Source organism: Lepisma saccharinum, chromosome 22 (assembly GCF_977018435.1).
Source record: "Lepisma saccharinum chromosome 22, izLepSacc3.1, whole genome shotgun sequence".
NCBI lineage: Eukaryota > Metazoa > Arthropoda > Insecta > Zygentoma > Lepismatidae > Lepisma > Lepisma saccharinum.
The window spans coordinates 29,865,755-29,881,318 of NC_139250.1; the positions used below are offsets into that span (position 1 = coordinate 29,865,755).

General features: G+C 39.3%; 1 protein-coding gene across 1 annotated transcript; it reads left to right on the top strand.

Moving 5' to 3' along the window:
* The first annotated feature begins 10,901 nt into the window (after window positions 1–10,901).
* Window positions 10,902–12,383, top strand: LOC146004796 (zinc finger MYM-type protein 1-like). The gene has a single exon (XM_083143819.1). The coding sequence runs from the start codon at window positions 10,902–10,904 to the stop codon at window positions 12,381–12,383; it is 1,482 nt and encodes a 493-aa protein (XP_082999945.1).
* The last annotated feature ends 3,181 nt before the right edge of the window (window positions 12,384–15,564 follow it).

The following is a 15,564-nucleotide window of genomic DNA, read 5'->3' on the forward strand; positions in this document are numbered from 1 at the left end:
ACTGAAAAATTTCCTGGGGAGAGGGTCGAGCCCCCTGTGCCCCATCTTGGATATGTGCTATTATCAATAACAGGGTTACGGAACATTCTCCGTCTTGCCTCGATAATTATTTATTTCCTTTAATTATTGTCACATTATTTTATTTCACACCACAAGAAACCAAAAACCTCATTTTATCTAGTGTAAACCTAAAACTTTCTGGGGGGGCTCGAGCCCCCTAAGCCCCCCCTCTGGATACGTGCCTGCATCAAACAGAAAGTCGCCCATAATCGTTATCAGACAACTGAGGCACTTCAACAAGCTGTTCGCTGTGCGTTTGCATCCATCACGCCAGCCATGTTACGGAGGATTTCACATCGCACCTGGAGGCGAATAATACTGTGCCATGGGGGCCTCCCCCATGGCGCAGTGGTAGCGTCATTGCCTTGTAATCAAGGGGTCCCGGGTTCGATCCCCGGTGGAGGCACAAGTGGTTCGGATCCTACTTTAAACTGTAGGTCCAGTCCCGATTAGCCTTACTGTGCATAAAGTGGACTTAAAACACCAACTCAAACCAATACTGTGCCATGATTTGGTTTGGTTTGATTTAGTTTATTTTACTTCGCGTTTTATGCCTCTTGGCTAATTTGCGAAGATGGGGATGAGTGATGAAATTGATGAATGGACATTCACAAACAACCAAGCCCGACCGGTATTCGAACCCGGGACCCTTTGCGTCGCAGCGCGATGTGCTGACCACTCGGCCACAGGAATACTGTGCCATGAAAATGGCGGTATGCACACAGTTCTCTGGAGTAAGTGGTAGTTATTTGTGTGATTTAATGATATACCATCCTCTCATCATGCACATGCTGTTAAAATAACATTTTGCAGGTTTGTCTACAATTCAAAGGGGGCGGGTAAAGGGACTTTTGGTACACCCTGTAACTACTTCATCTGACGGAAAACGGAAGACAACTTGAAAGAGATTTTCTCTCGCGACCTATTTAAATGTAATTCGAACTATCGGCCGTTACGACGGTTGACTCGGGCGCGTCTTTTGGCAACGGCAATTCTGAGGAAAAACGCTGATTTCCTGATTCTCATACTGTGTCGGCCTAATGCAATGTCAGCGGTTGTTTTCCAACTCCGCTGAAGGTCGCTGTCGTTATGAGCTTTGTTTGAAGAAGCTCTTTTTCAATGCTTCAGCGGGACCCTTTTTATAACATGATTAGCTTATTTATTTATGATGACCGGGTCGTAGATACGACTCACGCCTGCGGCATGATACGTAACTCAACAATGCTCGTACACCTTAGACTTGATGAACCCCCAGATGAAAATGTCTAAGGGGGTCAGGACGAGGGGGTTGGGCAACACCCCGTTGCGAGGCACGACAAATTCATCTACCGGGGAAAACTTAGTTGAGGTGATCCCGAATGATGATAGCAAAATTGGATGGTGCCTCATCCTGCTGGTTCACACTAGGGAGCTTGGTGTTCCCCAGTTCATCGTGCAATGAGCCACAGTTAGTACCTGATGGGATTATGGATACCAGGCGCGGAGCAGTGGCGTATGCTGGTTTTAACTAGTGGGTAATCTCAGACACTTGATTCATCCACCCACTCCTGAAGTCTCCCTGCAAATTTACCTCAACATTCATACAGGATTTACGAATGTATGTGTGAAAAATGTTACCTTATTGTTGCGACCACTGTCGAATAATTGTTGTGATTGCACTTGCAATTAATCTACGTTTAGAATTTCAAACAATAAAATAAGATAATATAATAAATCTATAAGAAAAAACTTGTAACAAAGAATATGAAAGGAATTCGGTAGTGAAATAAAAACCCTCAATATTAATTGAAGTGTAAAATTCAAGTTACCCCAGTACCCAGTTACTCGTGCATTCCTGATTTTTGTTTTTATACACGGAAGTTTGAGTCCAAGACCTGTGGTACAGTACAATAGATTCTACTGGCCTACCTACATTAACTATTTGCAATTTCTCCGGAAAAGATCCCGTTCCAAATATTTTCACACGAAAATATTATATTATATCCATTGCCTTTAACTTTAAACACAGCATTAGCACGAATACTAAACCACTAACAGCTAAACAAATATTAAATTCTCGAATCGCTACAACACGCGTTCAATTCCCTGCGACAATCTTCTATTGTGGTTCATTCTTGCTTGACACAGAATTAAATTCCCTATGGATGCTGAAAAATTCCCTTTCCCAGCTTTATATTCCCTGCGATGCGCGATGTGTTATAAGTTGGAATCATTGCGTTTTTTGTTTATATATTTTACATTCAAACATCTTTTATCATTATGATCATTATTAATCTAGAGAGGGGGAGAAGCAACTTAAATTACCTAATATATGTGTACGTATATATATAATTTATTTCTGATAGCTTTCCCTTTTAAAAATTATTCATTACTGTGAAAGAAATACTCTCACTGGTTTAGAAGGCTACAAAGAAAGTAATCACGCATTTTAAAATACAAAAATGAATAAAAGTAAGCATATAAATAGTTTAATTACTTCATTAATCGATTTATTAAATTGTTATTTGACGTCGCTTTTCTGCCACTTTTGGCTAATCACTACGAGTGATGATATGAAATTGATGAAGGGACATTTACAAAGAGCACCCATGCCCAGCCCGGTATTCGAACCCTGGAGCTCTGACGTCGTAGGGAGCTGTGGCAACCACTCCGCCAGAGAGGTCGGTGTAATTTCTTGAATTTCTAGTTAAAATTTTAATTTATTTAATTACCGCCATCTTCAATATTAAAGCTTTTTTTTTCCTATGACAATATCTGTTGAAATAGCAGATATCAGGAAGACAGAAGCAAATGTAAAATGAGAATTAACATAGAATTGGTTCGCAAATGTTGTTCACATTTCCCTGTTTCTCGAGCACTTTCAGATGTATTTTCTTTACTTTTCTTTTCAGTACGTAATTTGCGAACCCAGAATTCTGTTTCCTGAGAAATTTCCCTGTCGTAAACAACACAGCTCCTACGATACCAAGGAATATAGAGGTATTTTAGGAAGAGCATTCCGAGACACGGAGCTCTCCCATTGGCTAGAAGCCGCAACGAGCTCTGACGTGACCAAGGGGATCTGTCAAGTGGCGAGGCTCGCGTAGCAATGGAAGCTTACGGGAAATATTTTCATTTTTCATTGTCCATATCTTGGTTCTATTAACCATTTGCAGCAGAATAATAAGCAAAACGCAAGGAATAAGACCTATGCAATAATATGAAGAAGTTTACAGCACGCAATTACAATAAATGGCGTTATACAAATCAAACAAAAAGTAATCACGACTATCCTCTTATATCGCCCCTACATTGAAATCTGAAGTTGCATATGAGTAAATAAATACAATTTTACGTATTAAATATTTCGCAACCACACCAATACTTATTATCCTTCACACCTTCAAATTTTCACAGATGTTTGTTATTAATAATTGGTTCATTATAATTTATATATCTAGTATACATAGGATGTCGCTGTCGCTGTTGTTATATGACGTCGCTTTTCTACGTGTTTAGGGTAACCGCAACAATAAAAATGAATGATGAAATGATAAATTTGATGGGAGCGTAGGCTAGATGAGTGTGGCAAGCACTGGTGTACTCAGGGGGGCTTAAGGGGCTGCAGCCCGCCGAAATTCTTAGAAAATAAAAAAAATCATATGAAGACAGTAATGAAGTAAAAAAAACAACTTTAAAATGACCCCCGATAACTATTTTTTTGTTTGAATAACTTTTAAAACGAAGGATTAAAATGGTAATTGGAGCTCGTATTTAATGAAAATAGAACAGCGACAACGGGATATCAGCGAAATTGATTTCCGGCGATACATTCTATGAACCAATCTCATTTTGTTCAGTAAAGGTTAGATTCATGGCACTGAACCCGTGTACAATTTGAATTGAATTAACAATCCTTGAGTGAGGTGGAAATGGGTTTTGGATATTTTCTTTTTGTAGATGTGAAAATCTTTAACTAGTGATGCACACATGCTTTCGCTTACATTAAAGTTTACACTATGGTAAAATTGCAGAAATATTCTACCTAAACTGATTTGTGTTTAAAATACCGTAACATCAAAATATGTTTTTTAGAAATTAATAAATAAATAATAAATGGATAAAATGCAGTGTCGTGGGAAAGCGTAATCCCTTAATAAATTCAAAGAATCTCGTGCCAGCTCGATGGCGAATCTGGTCAACCGAGTGTTCGACTTTGAATCCCATCAGTGAAGTTCCCGACTTGGAGTCACGTCGTGGGCATTGATGTTCTTTGTGCCTGCCCTTTCATCAATTTTATGTGATCAACACTCATCGCCGCGATTAACCAAAAGTGGTAAAAAAGCGACGTCAAATAACAAATACATAAACAATAGGCCTGGCCTCTGTCTTGGTTTAGCAATGTGATTTGTTAATCACTATACGGTGGACGCCGAGGCGGAAATAAATATCAGTAAGAATGATAATTCATTACAACTTACCCTTCCTGGAGACTTATGATTTTGAAGACGATGCTACCCACTGTCATCTTTTTCTCGCTGCACTTGCTTCCATGGACTTGAGTTTCATTACTTTATTCAAATGTCGAATTCTAATAAAAGTTCTTGTTCTGACATACAGGGAAATCATCTTTTCGTTAACTTCAGGAAATTTTGACTGAAGTACTGTCTTTAGAGTGTCCATAACTTTATGTTGCTTGGAAACAGTTGACCCATGGAAGGATGCAAACACAATCTCAAATTGAATAACTTTTTCCATATCCGAACCACTACGTGCCTCCACCGGGTACCGAACCCGGAATCCCTCGATTATAAGGCGATGACGCCACCACTACGCCATCGGGGAGGCCCTCAAAATAGAAATAGATGTGGTGCCAGATTCCTTAAAGCCCCAATTGGTAAACTTTGCAACAGCACAAGAATGTTTACCTTTGTCACGCTTATTCATGGTACACGTAATACGACCTAAAATTACTCGCTTTAATATTCAAGACAAACAGCACAAGCACTTCTGCAAACGAATACCTGATCGCTACTACTGGACCTGCAGATTTTTCTGACATCTGGGAGAAATCTGTGCCTCGAAGTTGGCTTATACCGAACAATGAAAGCCATGTCGCTTTCGGAAACTGGAAGCAATTACTTTCCATTTGAATGTTCCCAACTGCAGGTATGAACCCCCTCGGTGTACGTCAAATCGTCTATCGTATATCCCTTACCTGGAGGAATCGCTAGCGTAACGCTCTATGGACTCAGAAGCGAACTTTGGTTGAGGCATGGGTGTGTATCATTGTGAGTCTTATCTATTTCATCTTTCATTTTATTTCATTGCCCTAGTTTGCTCTATATGTCAAAAAGCGACGTGAAATAATAAGACAGATTGATTGAATTGGCGTTTCAAGTCCAGTTTATGCACATTGAGGCTAATTGGGACTGGACCTACAGTTTAAAGTGGGATCCGAGCCACTATGTGCCTCCACCGGGTATCGAACCTGGGATCCCTTGATTATAAGGCGATGACGCCACCACTACGCCATCGGGAGGCCCTCAAAATAGAAATAGATGAGAACGTTAATTGGTTCAGTAACGATCTCGCTACCCAGCGAAGGTTTAAGGCTCGAGTCCCGCCTGGACATTGTGTCCCTTTGCGGGTGTCCATCTATTTCATCTATTCATTACTCATCCTCGCCTTTCAATTAGGTAAAAGTTACAGGAAAGCAACCCAAAAATAAGAAAAAAAATATTTGCCTCGTAATGACGCAATTTGACAAGGACGCCCGCAAGATGTTTTCACAGGAGAGGCAGCAGTGCTCAAAGAGGGAAAGGTTTTGGAATGTTATCTCTCTAGTTCAGAAAATCCTCTTAAAGAAAATTCCCCCACTAGGATAAATTGCATAAACATCCTCCACCCACTGCATTTTCTCTATGATTTTGCAATATACTCGTACTTATTATGTTATGCAGCAGTAACTTCAATTAATTCTTCTCAACAATAAGTCGCCCCTGCAAAGAAGTTGCTGAAATTCTACTGCTGGAAATTTTTAAAATACAACACTACCTGAATATATGTACAATATATTGACATAATTTGATGCATGTTTCTTCCGTATCAAAAAAAACACTACGTGTTAAATAAAAATTAAATAAGAAGGATACTGTTATAGACATTCGTATTATTGAAACTGATGGCAATATTTGCATTCATACGGCTTAGAAGTTTATTATTGCGTAACTGTAACTTCATAATAATAATAGTTTTACTCACACACACACAACACCGAAATTTTGGAGCTTCCCGTGGATGCAACTCGACAGGACCCAAAGACTACAAAAAAGCCTAAATATAGGGTCGTTACACACACAATATATATATATATATATATATATATATATATATATATATATATATATATATATCCTGAGTGCCCAATTGTATTAATTTCCACGTAATACACCCTGGACTGCATTTTACATACTCGTGACTAGCGAGGCTCTGGCGTCTGAACTCGTGGCCATTATAATCCTTGGTGGGGCTCGTATTGTGTTGTCCTTACATGTTTATGATTGTCCCTTCATCCGCCTCATCTTATCACGATTCATCCTCATCTTCGCGATTAGCCAGAAGTAGCAGAAAAACGAAATAATAATAAATCAATATGTATGTATGTGTCGTTCATTTAAATACGAATTTCTACTGGGTTGGTCGCTACTATGAGGATGAATGATGAACTAATGAGTGGAGAATGAGACAAGCATTGCTTTTTGCCTTACTATGGTTCAAACTAGGGCCTCTGGCTTCCTAAAGCGTTATGCTGTCATGGAGACCCGTTATATACATGTAGAGGAACTTACTTAATCCTTTCCGTTCAATCTTACTCTCTCGATCCTGTTGCAGTTATGTCCATGCTATAATTAATTAAGTTAGTAAATTATTTGCATGAAAATAAGCGCACGAGACTCTAATCCCACCCCCCTCCAGCACACACAGGCATTTAAAATTGTTTCACTTTACGATTTTTCGGGTGTTCTATCTATTGTGCTCGTCTCAAGATGAGACTCTCATCTAATAATCATTTAACTTCATTGCTGTGTCTCGTAATCAAGGGGTCCCGGGGTCGATACCCGGTGAAGGCACATGGTGGTTCGGATTCCACTTTAACCTGTAGGTCCAGTCCCGATTAGCCTTACTGTGCATAAAGTGGACTTAAAACACCAAATCAACCAAGAAACTAACCAACCAACTTTATTGCTGCGTGTAGAAGTGTAGACAAATAGTGTTAAAGAACCAAAGACATGGATTCCCTTTTAGCTGAATTCAGCATGAATTTGTTCGTTTGCCATCTTCAGTTAACTTGAGAAGGTACGGGAAAGCAGTGAAGAAGAACTACATGTTATAAACATTGCTTCCCAAGAGTTATAATCGCCTCTATGAGGCGATAAACTTGTATGATTTTACATGTTATTAAGCGGCCCGCAGCTGAGGGATCCCCTTTTTGACGTCACTCTAGCAGAAGACCTTCACGTGCCGCCGTAGCGCGGGAAGCCGGAATAGCACCCCCTGCTACGATACAAAGGCCACCGGGGAAGAATGGCAGAAGAGGGTGCCAGCCGAGGGAACGGCAAAGGCTCTGGGGTGGAGAGTGCGACCGATGGACTCTCTCCAGAAGGAGCTTACCCTTGCCACGGAATAACCGCGCCTGAGAAGCAGTGTTTCCTTCCCCTCCCGTCAAGGGATTTAAAGGGAGCCGGTGGAATCTCACCCTGACGTCACCAGATTCCACCAGCTGGAGAAAGTGGCTGAAAGCCTCTCGGACATTCAGCGGCAAACGTTTGAAAAACATTCGCGCGCTGGAAGTAAAGAAATATGCGAATCAAAGATTGGTTCGGAAGAATATTTGGAAGAAATAAAAAAAAAAACTTTTTTTAAAAATTATAGTCGGGTCATCTCCGATTACCTAGGTGACCCAGAGTATACGCCGCTGGCGCGGAGCGTCCATGTAAGCCATGTAAGCCGGGCTTACAGTTTAATACATCCAGTAAAATGTATGTAATTATGTGGCAAAATTCGTAAACAAGTTAAAAGTTCAACTTGGGTCGACACCAGTGTTCAAGATCCTGTTTGTTAGATTGCAACACTTCAGCACTAGGCGGCACAGCACATGGGAACTCCCGCCTTCTGCCTGTGGGAATCTGTAAGCCTTCTGAATTTTGCCTTACAAGTTGCTGACCGCGAGCGAGCAGTGCCTACCCTCCTTCTCTCTGCCTACCCTATCTGCGTGGAGAAGAGCGGGCCAGAACCCTAGGTCTGTAAGCCTTCGGTTACTTCGGTCAGAGGCTTACAGCATCGTTGCAAACCTCATGTTTAGAAAAAGTGTTGTTCAGGGACGTCCGCAGTATTTTTTCCAAAGGGTGGGGGTAAACTAGGCATTTTACCCCTTAATAGAGTTGCCTCCTCAAAAGATACTAATTCAATTTGAAGTTTAACATTTTTCTGCAATGGCCTTACAATAATTAACATAATTTGCTGTGACTGAAATGAAATTATATGTGTGAAATATATAATTTTATGGTTGACATTCATTTTCCAGGAAGGGCCTCCCCTCCTTACCCTTACCGAACATCGATGGTGTCGTTTATACTCTGAAATTATGCTACATGCTACTATATTGTTCTAGGCTCTATATATTATTAATATTAATTTATAAAGAAAACAATAATTTATTATTTTCCTAAGATTAGTTTCAAGTTCAATATATGCATCTATTTTAGAGTTTTAAAATTGCATTATTAATTAGCTACATGCTATAGTTAAGTAAAATATGGAATTTTTTCCGTATAATATAAATTAGAATGGTTCAACCAACGGGATGGGTTCGACGTTAACGTGAAATGATTGAGAAAATTCAACCCCTACGAACAGCGGCCCTCTTGTTTTATTATATCTCCAACTGTCCAACGACTTCTTAAACTTGTGCGAGATTTAGCAGCATTATGCTTGGGTGGCATCACTGGCTAACCGTGAATACGGTCCAGCGAGACACCGATTGCCCCGCAAGAGGAGGGAGCCACAGCATTGTCGGGTTTTAGCCAGGAAACAGTGGAAACTGGCCAGATGTGCATTCTGTAGTAAAGCGATCTTGATATTGCTGGCGTTTTAGCAACTCACATTGTTCAAGACCACACTTGACAAAGACCAATAAGCACATCCCCCTGAAGGAAAGATCAGAAAGCTAGCTAGCAACCACCGCACCACCTCCCCTCCTCACTTCAAGAACTGTATGCAGTGCACTCAGTCAAAGAGTAGCAGACGACTTTCTAAGTCTCTATCGTAACTGCAGCATGTGGCAACTATGTATGAAGAGGTGGTTGCAAAGGAAATTTGAGACGGTGGTGTTTCAAGGAGGTTTTTTTTCTACAGGAAAAGGGAATTTTGAAGCAAAGAAATTAACAGGAATGGGAAAAAGAGAAACGCCTAAAATGAGCAAAAAACGAGAAAATGATAAAATATTATAATATATACATTAATGTGCTTAACGCTTGTTTTTGCTTGTAGGATTAGTATATACATAGGAAATATTAAGATCTCTGTTTTTAATTTGAACTCTGCTTGTAGTAATTGAGCTAAATAGTGCAAAAAGTTGTTTTTTTAAGTTAAATGTTTGATGAAAACTTAAGATTGAACCAGTTTTACAAATTATCATATCAAATGTGAACGAAATATCATTCATTAATTACATAGTCCGTAATTTAAACACTCTCCGAAAATGCACGGAAAGCTTATTTATGGTCTGTCTCTCTTTTACACTCCCCATATAAATCACTTACATCTCCTTTGATAGAAATGTTTGGATAAACTTCTACAATTAGTGAGCATTTATTTTATATTTTATTTTTGAATTTATTTTCTCTTTCTCTCTTTACGAATTATAGGGAATTTTAAGGCCAGAGATGGAATTTATTTATTTCCAAAAGGGATATTTCACTCTGACTCCGGAATATCACTGCTTTGGGCCGTGGCTGCTTTTGGGTTTGGTTTGTTTCCCCTTTCTTGTTGTGTGCATCGTTAACTTCTCGTGTTTTTATTTTATTTAATTTTTTTTTTATTTTGCGAATTCCATCTATTGAAAAGTGGGCGGTGTGGTGCAGTTGTCCCTGTACTGTGGTGTGATACGAAGTGCATTATGGAAGAAAACGAGTGTGATTGTGTGGTGGAGAACTTGTTGAAGACGCCGTTTTCCAGCAAGGATTTTGCTGCCAAGAAGAAACTTGTGGATGTAGGTAGGCCCACTCCTTCTCTAGCAGGCATGGTAACGGAAACAAAAAATAATGTGCGCCGGTTTTGTGACTCATGGTACGAAGCTGATACTTGGTTATGTCGTTGTAAAAAGTATTCAGCACTTTTCTGTTGGCCCTGCCTTCTCTTTTCAACAGAAAAAAACTGCTTGGACAACAAAAGGTGTCGGCGACGCTAATAATGATCATTTATTAAAGAAAAGACATGAGATCTCCGTAGCACACGTAGCAAAGATTGCGTTGTTGAAATTTGGAACTACGCGAATTAAAGATTGTTTAAACCTTGCCTTTAAATTAAACCGAGAGAAACACAACGAAAAAGTCAAAGCAAATAGATACATCGTTGGTTGTTTAATCGACACTGCTTGTTTTTTGGCGGAACAAGAGCTCCCTTTCAGAGGTCATTTGGAGGGTTCAGATTCAAACAATAGAGGTAATTACGTAGAAATGCTTCATTATAGGGTAAGCTATGATGAAAAACTACGTCATCATTTGGAATCATCTACAGTTTTTGCTGGCACTTCTCACGATATCCGAAATGAGTTGATTGATGCAATTGCAACTTTGATGATGAACAAAATAAAAAGTGAAGTGAAAGAAGCATTATTTGTGTCTGTCATCGAAGATGAAACAGTAGACGCCTCTCAGAAATCTCAACTTTCATCGGTGCTACGTTATGTAACTTCAAATGGTAACGTAGAGGAGCGGTTCATAGGTTTTAAGGATGTCAGTGGGGATCGCACGGCTGCTGCTCTGGCAGACCATGTTCTTGGTGTAATAAATGACTTCCAGTGTGGCGAGAAATTAGTCGCTCAAACCTATGATGCAGCAGCTGTCATGGCTGGAGAACACAATGGTTTGCAAAAGTTGATAAGAGACAGGTATGAAACAGCGCTGTTTGTCCATTGCTATGCTCACAAGTTAAACTTAGTTCTCAAACAATCTGTGGAGGGCATCAAAGAATGTAAAGTATTTTTTGAAACTTCGTCGGCTTTTGCAGCATTCTTTTCTAAATCTTCAAAGAGGAAAGCAGCGCTGGACAAAATGGTAAGCAGACGTCTGCCATCAGTTGCTCCTACTCGATGGCTCTATGCAGAGAGATTGGTTGAAGTTGTTTCCCAGTTGAAAACAGATCTAATTAATTTCTTTGAATCAGTGATGCAGAACCAAGAGCAGTGGGATGGAGAAACGCGTCTCTCTTCTCGTGGATATTTTGCTACTCTCCATGATTTTGATTTCAATTTTATGTTAATTGTATTTTCGGCCATTCTTCCACCAGCTAAAATACTTTTCGAAATTTTGCAAACCAGAGTGAATGACATCGGCTACTGTACTCGAAAAGTACAAGAATATCAAAGTTTCTTGAGTACTAAGAGGGAAGACTTTGAAAAAGTGTGGTCCGAAAGCGACAGTGCCAGGTTGGGAGAAGAACACTTAAAGGTGCCAAGCAAAAGACAGAGAATTGTTCTCATCAGTAATGAGAGGAAAGCTTCTTATCGAAGACTTAACTATGAAATTATTGACACAATGAAAGTCCAATTAGCCAACAGATTCTCCGATATCCAGAAACTAGAATTGCTCTCCTTGCTAGATTTTGATAATTTTCAAAATTATTCTCTGAAATTTCCAATAAATGCTTACGAATCATTATTGAAATCATATGGACGATTTTTTGATCCTTTAATTTTGAAAACCAAACTTACTGCTATTTATTCGTCGCAGGAGTTTTTGAAACCTTCAGTGTTAGACCTCCATAAATATTTAATTTCAACAAACCTGTGCAATGCTCTTCCGGAAACAACAAAGCTTTCTGCCTTAATTTTAACCATACCTGCAACTAGTGCATCTGTTGAAAGAACATTCTCTGCCTTGAAGAGGATACACACCTACATGCGCAGCACACAGACCCAGGAGAGACTTACTAAACTATCGCTGATGGCAATAGAGAGAACTCTCTTGAAGGATTTAAAGAAGAGCCCTACCTTCCATGATGCTGTGATTGACATCTTTGCCGAAAAAAATCGCCGCCTGGATTTGAACTACAAGTTGTAATGGAACAGTAGCATGTAAGAGGTATGTTTATTTTAAATTCATTTAGATAAGAGGTTCTGAATCGAACTATTTTCGTTCTATATTTTATCTAACTTTGCGTATTTTTTATTGTTAGGTTACTCATAGTGATAGGAATAAGACTGACGTAATTATTAGTTCTCCTCTCAATGTATTCGATACCTGGTGGAGGCACATAGTGGATCGGATCCCACTTTAAACTGTAGGTCCAATCCCGATTAGCCTTAATGTGCATCAAGTTGACTTAAAACACCAAATCAACCAACCAAATCAACCAACCATTCCTCTCAATGTAGAAGAACACAGCCTAGCAATGAAAACACCACGCTCATGGATGTTTCCAGAACTTTTAATCTGGTGTAGTGTCACTTTGTTTTTAAGGGGTGTAAGGTTAAATTTAGTGCAAAAATTAGGCTTTTCTGAACAATTCTAGGGAACTAAAAAAAAATGGAAAGGGGGGGGGGGGTGTCAATATGCCAGCCCCAAAATAAGCACAACGGGAAATAGCCTTCATCATGCTAGGCTTACACTGTTGGAAAGCTCACGCTCCGCCACTGATGGATACTGATTCTCCTGGTCTATGCGATGGTGCTACGTGTGATCGCGTCCTGTACACTTTGCACAATTTGTGATGTTATGGCTGACCTATCAGAACGTTCCTCATCCATAGCATTACCACAAACAACGGCTGTTCTTTCTTATATGGTTAGCAATGCTTCACATAACATGCAAAATAAATTAATTTTGTCACGATATAAATAAAATGCATGAGAGACTTTATAATCACCCTGTACCTATATTTTCGGTTTTAATGACGAAATATATTATTTTAGAAATACTTTTAAGCATTTCTGTCGACAAACACGTTTATTGTAGGTATGTGTTTATTTAATACCTACATAATTACATCAAAATAACAATAATCTCTTTTCAAGAAATATAGCCACACGCATAATGATTCTTATCCCAACTTGAAACTATCGGTCCAGTCCAAATTAGCTTTTCTGTGCATAAAATGAACTTAAAATAAATTCAAACAAACAAATAACCACGCTTATACGCAGTCCGTCCAGTAGGAAAGGTGACTGATTTTTTTTGCCACGGAACCACCAGTGCCATCTATGGAGAAGTATATGTACTACGTAGCGACACATTTCGACTTTCTTCCGGCAAAGTTGCAAAGCACTAGCGTCGACGGTCGACGCATACGGATCTTGTGACTGACGGTACCTGCTCAGTGGCGCAGGAACGGGGGGGGGGGGGTACAGGGGTACATTGTACCCCCGCACATTTTTGAAGGGGGGTACTGTACCCCCCTAAATCCGTAAATCCAGTTGTACCCCCTGTACCCCCCTTTGGTAATTTGAAAGCAGACGGAAGGTGCTACTGTTAAAATTACCTATTATCAATTCGCCCAATAAAAAAATGTATTATTGTTTATAAATTTTAAGCATTATAGTCCTTACCACAGAAATTCAAAACATTTAATTGTAAACTTATTATACTACATTGTGCTTGCTACTAGTTAGTTCATTGACCTTGTTCTTGGAAACCTCTTTAAGGAGATGAAAATTGTTTAAAATGTGTGTGGAACGATGGAATCAGATTGACTCTCAGACAATTACGCTGCAGACGATTGCTGCTTTGCGTAAGGGGGGGGGTACACATTTCTAAAGCAGTGGTCGGGTCGATTCGAAGATAAGATACAAATCTTCATCAGAAGAGTATATGACTGACCCCATTTTCCTTTGAATATTTATAATGGAATTTTCCGAAACGGAACACTTACACGAAAGAGACGAGACATGACAGACCAACTTGAAGGGGGGTACAATCCACTCCTGTACCTCACCCATATTTTTCATAAATTTGTAAGAGGGTGTTGGGAAAACTATACTTAAACCTATATATTAAGTTATATACTTTTAAAAAAATAGAGTACCGATTAGCCTATCTGAGAATGAGGTGAATTTGGAGTACGTTTTCATAACTTCAGAGTGGAAACCGAAAGAAAAATAAGCACAAACAAGAACGAGAAGGACCTCACCACACAGGAGACGAGATGAGGCTGTGATAATTCTCGACTCATCGCATCGCGATATCATTCCTACGTGAAATTAAATCTTTCCTAGACATTTAAACAGGGTGCAATTTGCGATTTTATCAGGGGGGACTATTTTTCACCTATGTATTAGGTATACTTATAATTGAGTAGTATAAAAGTATATAGGATAAGGACAGAATTTTTCAGAAAGGAAGAGCCCCTCTCATGCAGATTTGGCCATACTTAAAACTTGCTCAACATGCCCATATGAGTTTTTTGCTCTAGTGTGGAACTCTGCCTAACCCAAGGATTTTGGAAAAATTCCCGAAGGGGATTTTTCAGAAAAGAAGAGCTCTTCTCATGCAGATTTGCTACACTTAAAACTTGCTCAACATGTTCATATGAGTTTTTTGCTCTAGTGTAGCACCCTGCCTAACCCAAGGATTTTGTAAAAATGCCCTCGGGAATTTTTCAGAAAAGAAGAGCTCCCCTCAGATTGATTTGATGCACTTACAAAAGTTGCATCAGCCAGATTTTTGTCCATAAACTTGTCAAAAATTGATATTTTTTTTTGGCTACACCTGAAATTAAGCAAAACACCCACACACACACATATATACCCACACATATCCCCCCCTCACACACACACACATACACACACATATACACCCATACACACACACATGTAATGCAAGAGCTCTTGCATCATGCTGTGCAACAAATTATTATTCAGCAACAAATTATGATGCAAGAGCTATTGCATCATGCTGTGCAACAAATTATTATCCAATGCAACAAATTATTAGCCATGTATTGTTTTTTAATTGCTTAATTATGATATAATATGATGATGTGTTATATTTTGATTGGTTTATTTGTTTCAGAAGTTTTAATTTGTGCTTAGGGTATATAAAGAGATTTTGTATTGCATCAGCCAGTATTGTGAGAGTGGCTGAGGGGAGCAGATGTGTTGTTACAGTCCTTCTCATACTTACAGGCCTGTTTGTTTTAATTTATATTTCTGGTATATTGAACAATATTTTGCCTGACATCCAGCTTGTTTATTGTAATCCACTCATATTTAGGGTCAGGCTTATATCTCTCCCAGCCTGTTATACA

What these genes read in the sequence shown, in the direction of transcription:
- LOC146004796 (XM_083143819.1), top strand. Translation starts at nt 10,902, where the DNA reads ATGAACAAAATAAAAAGTGAAGTGAAAGAAGCATTATTTGTGTCTGTC.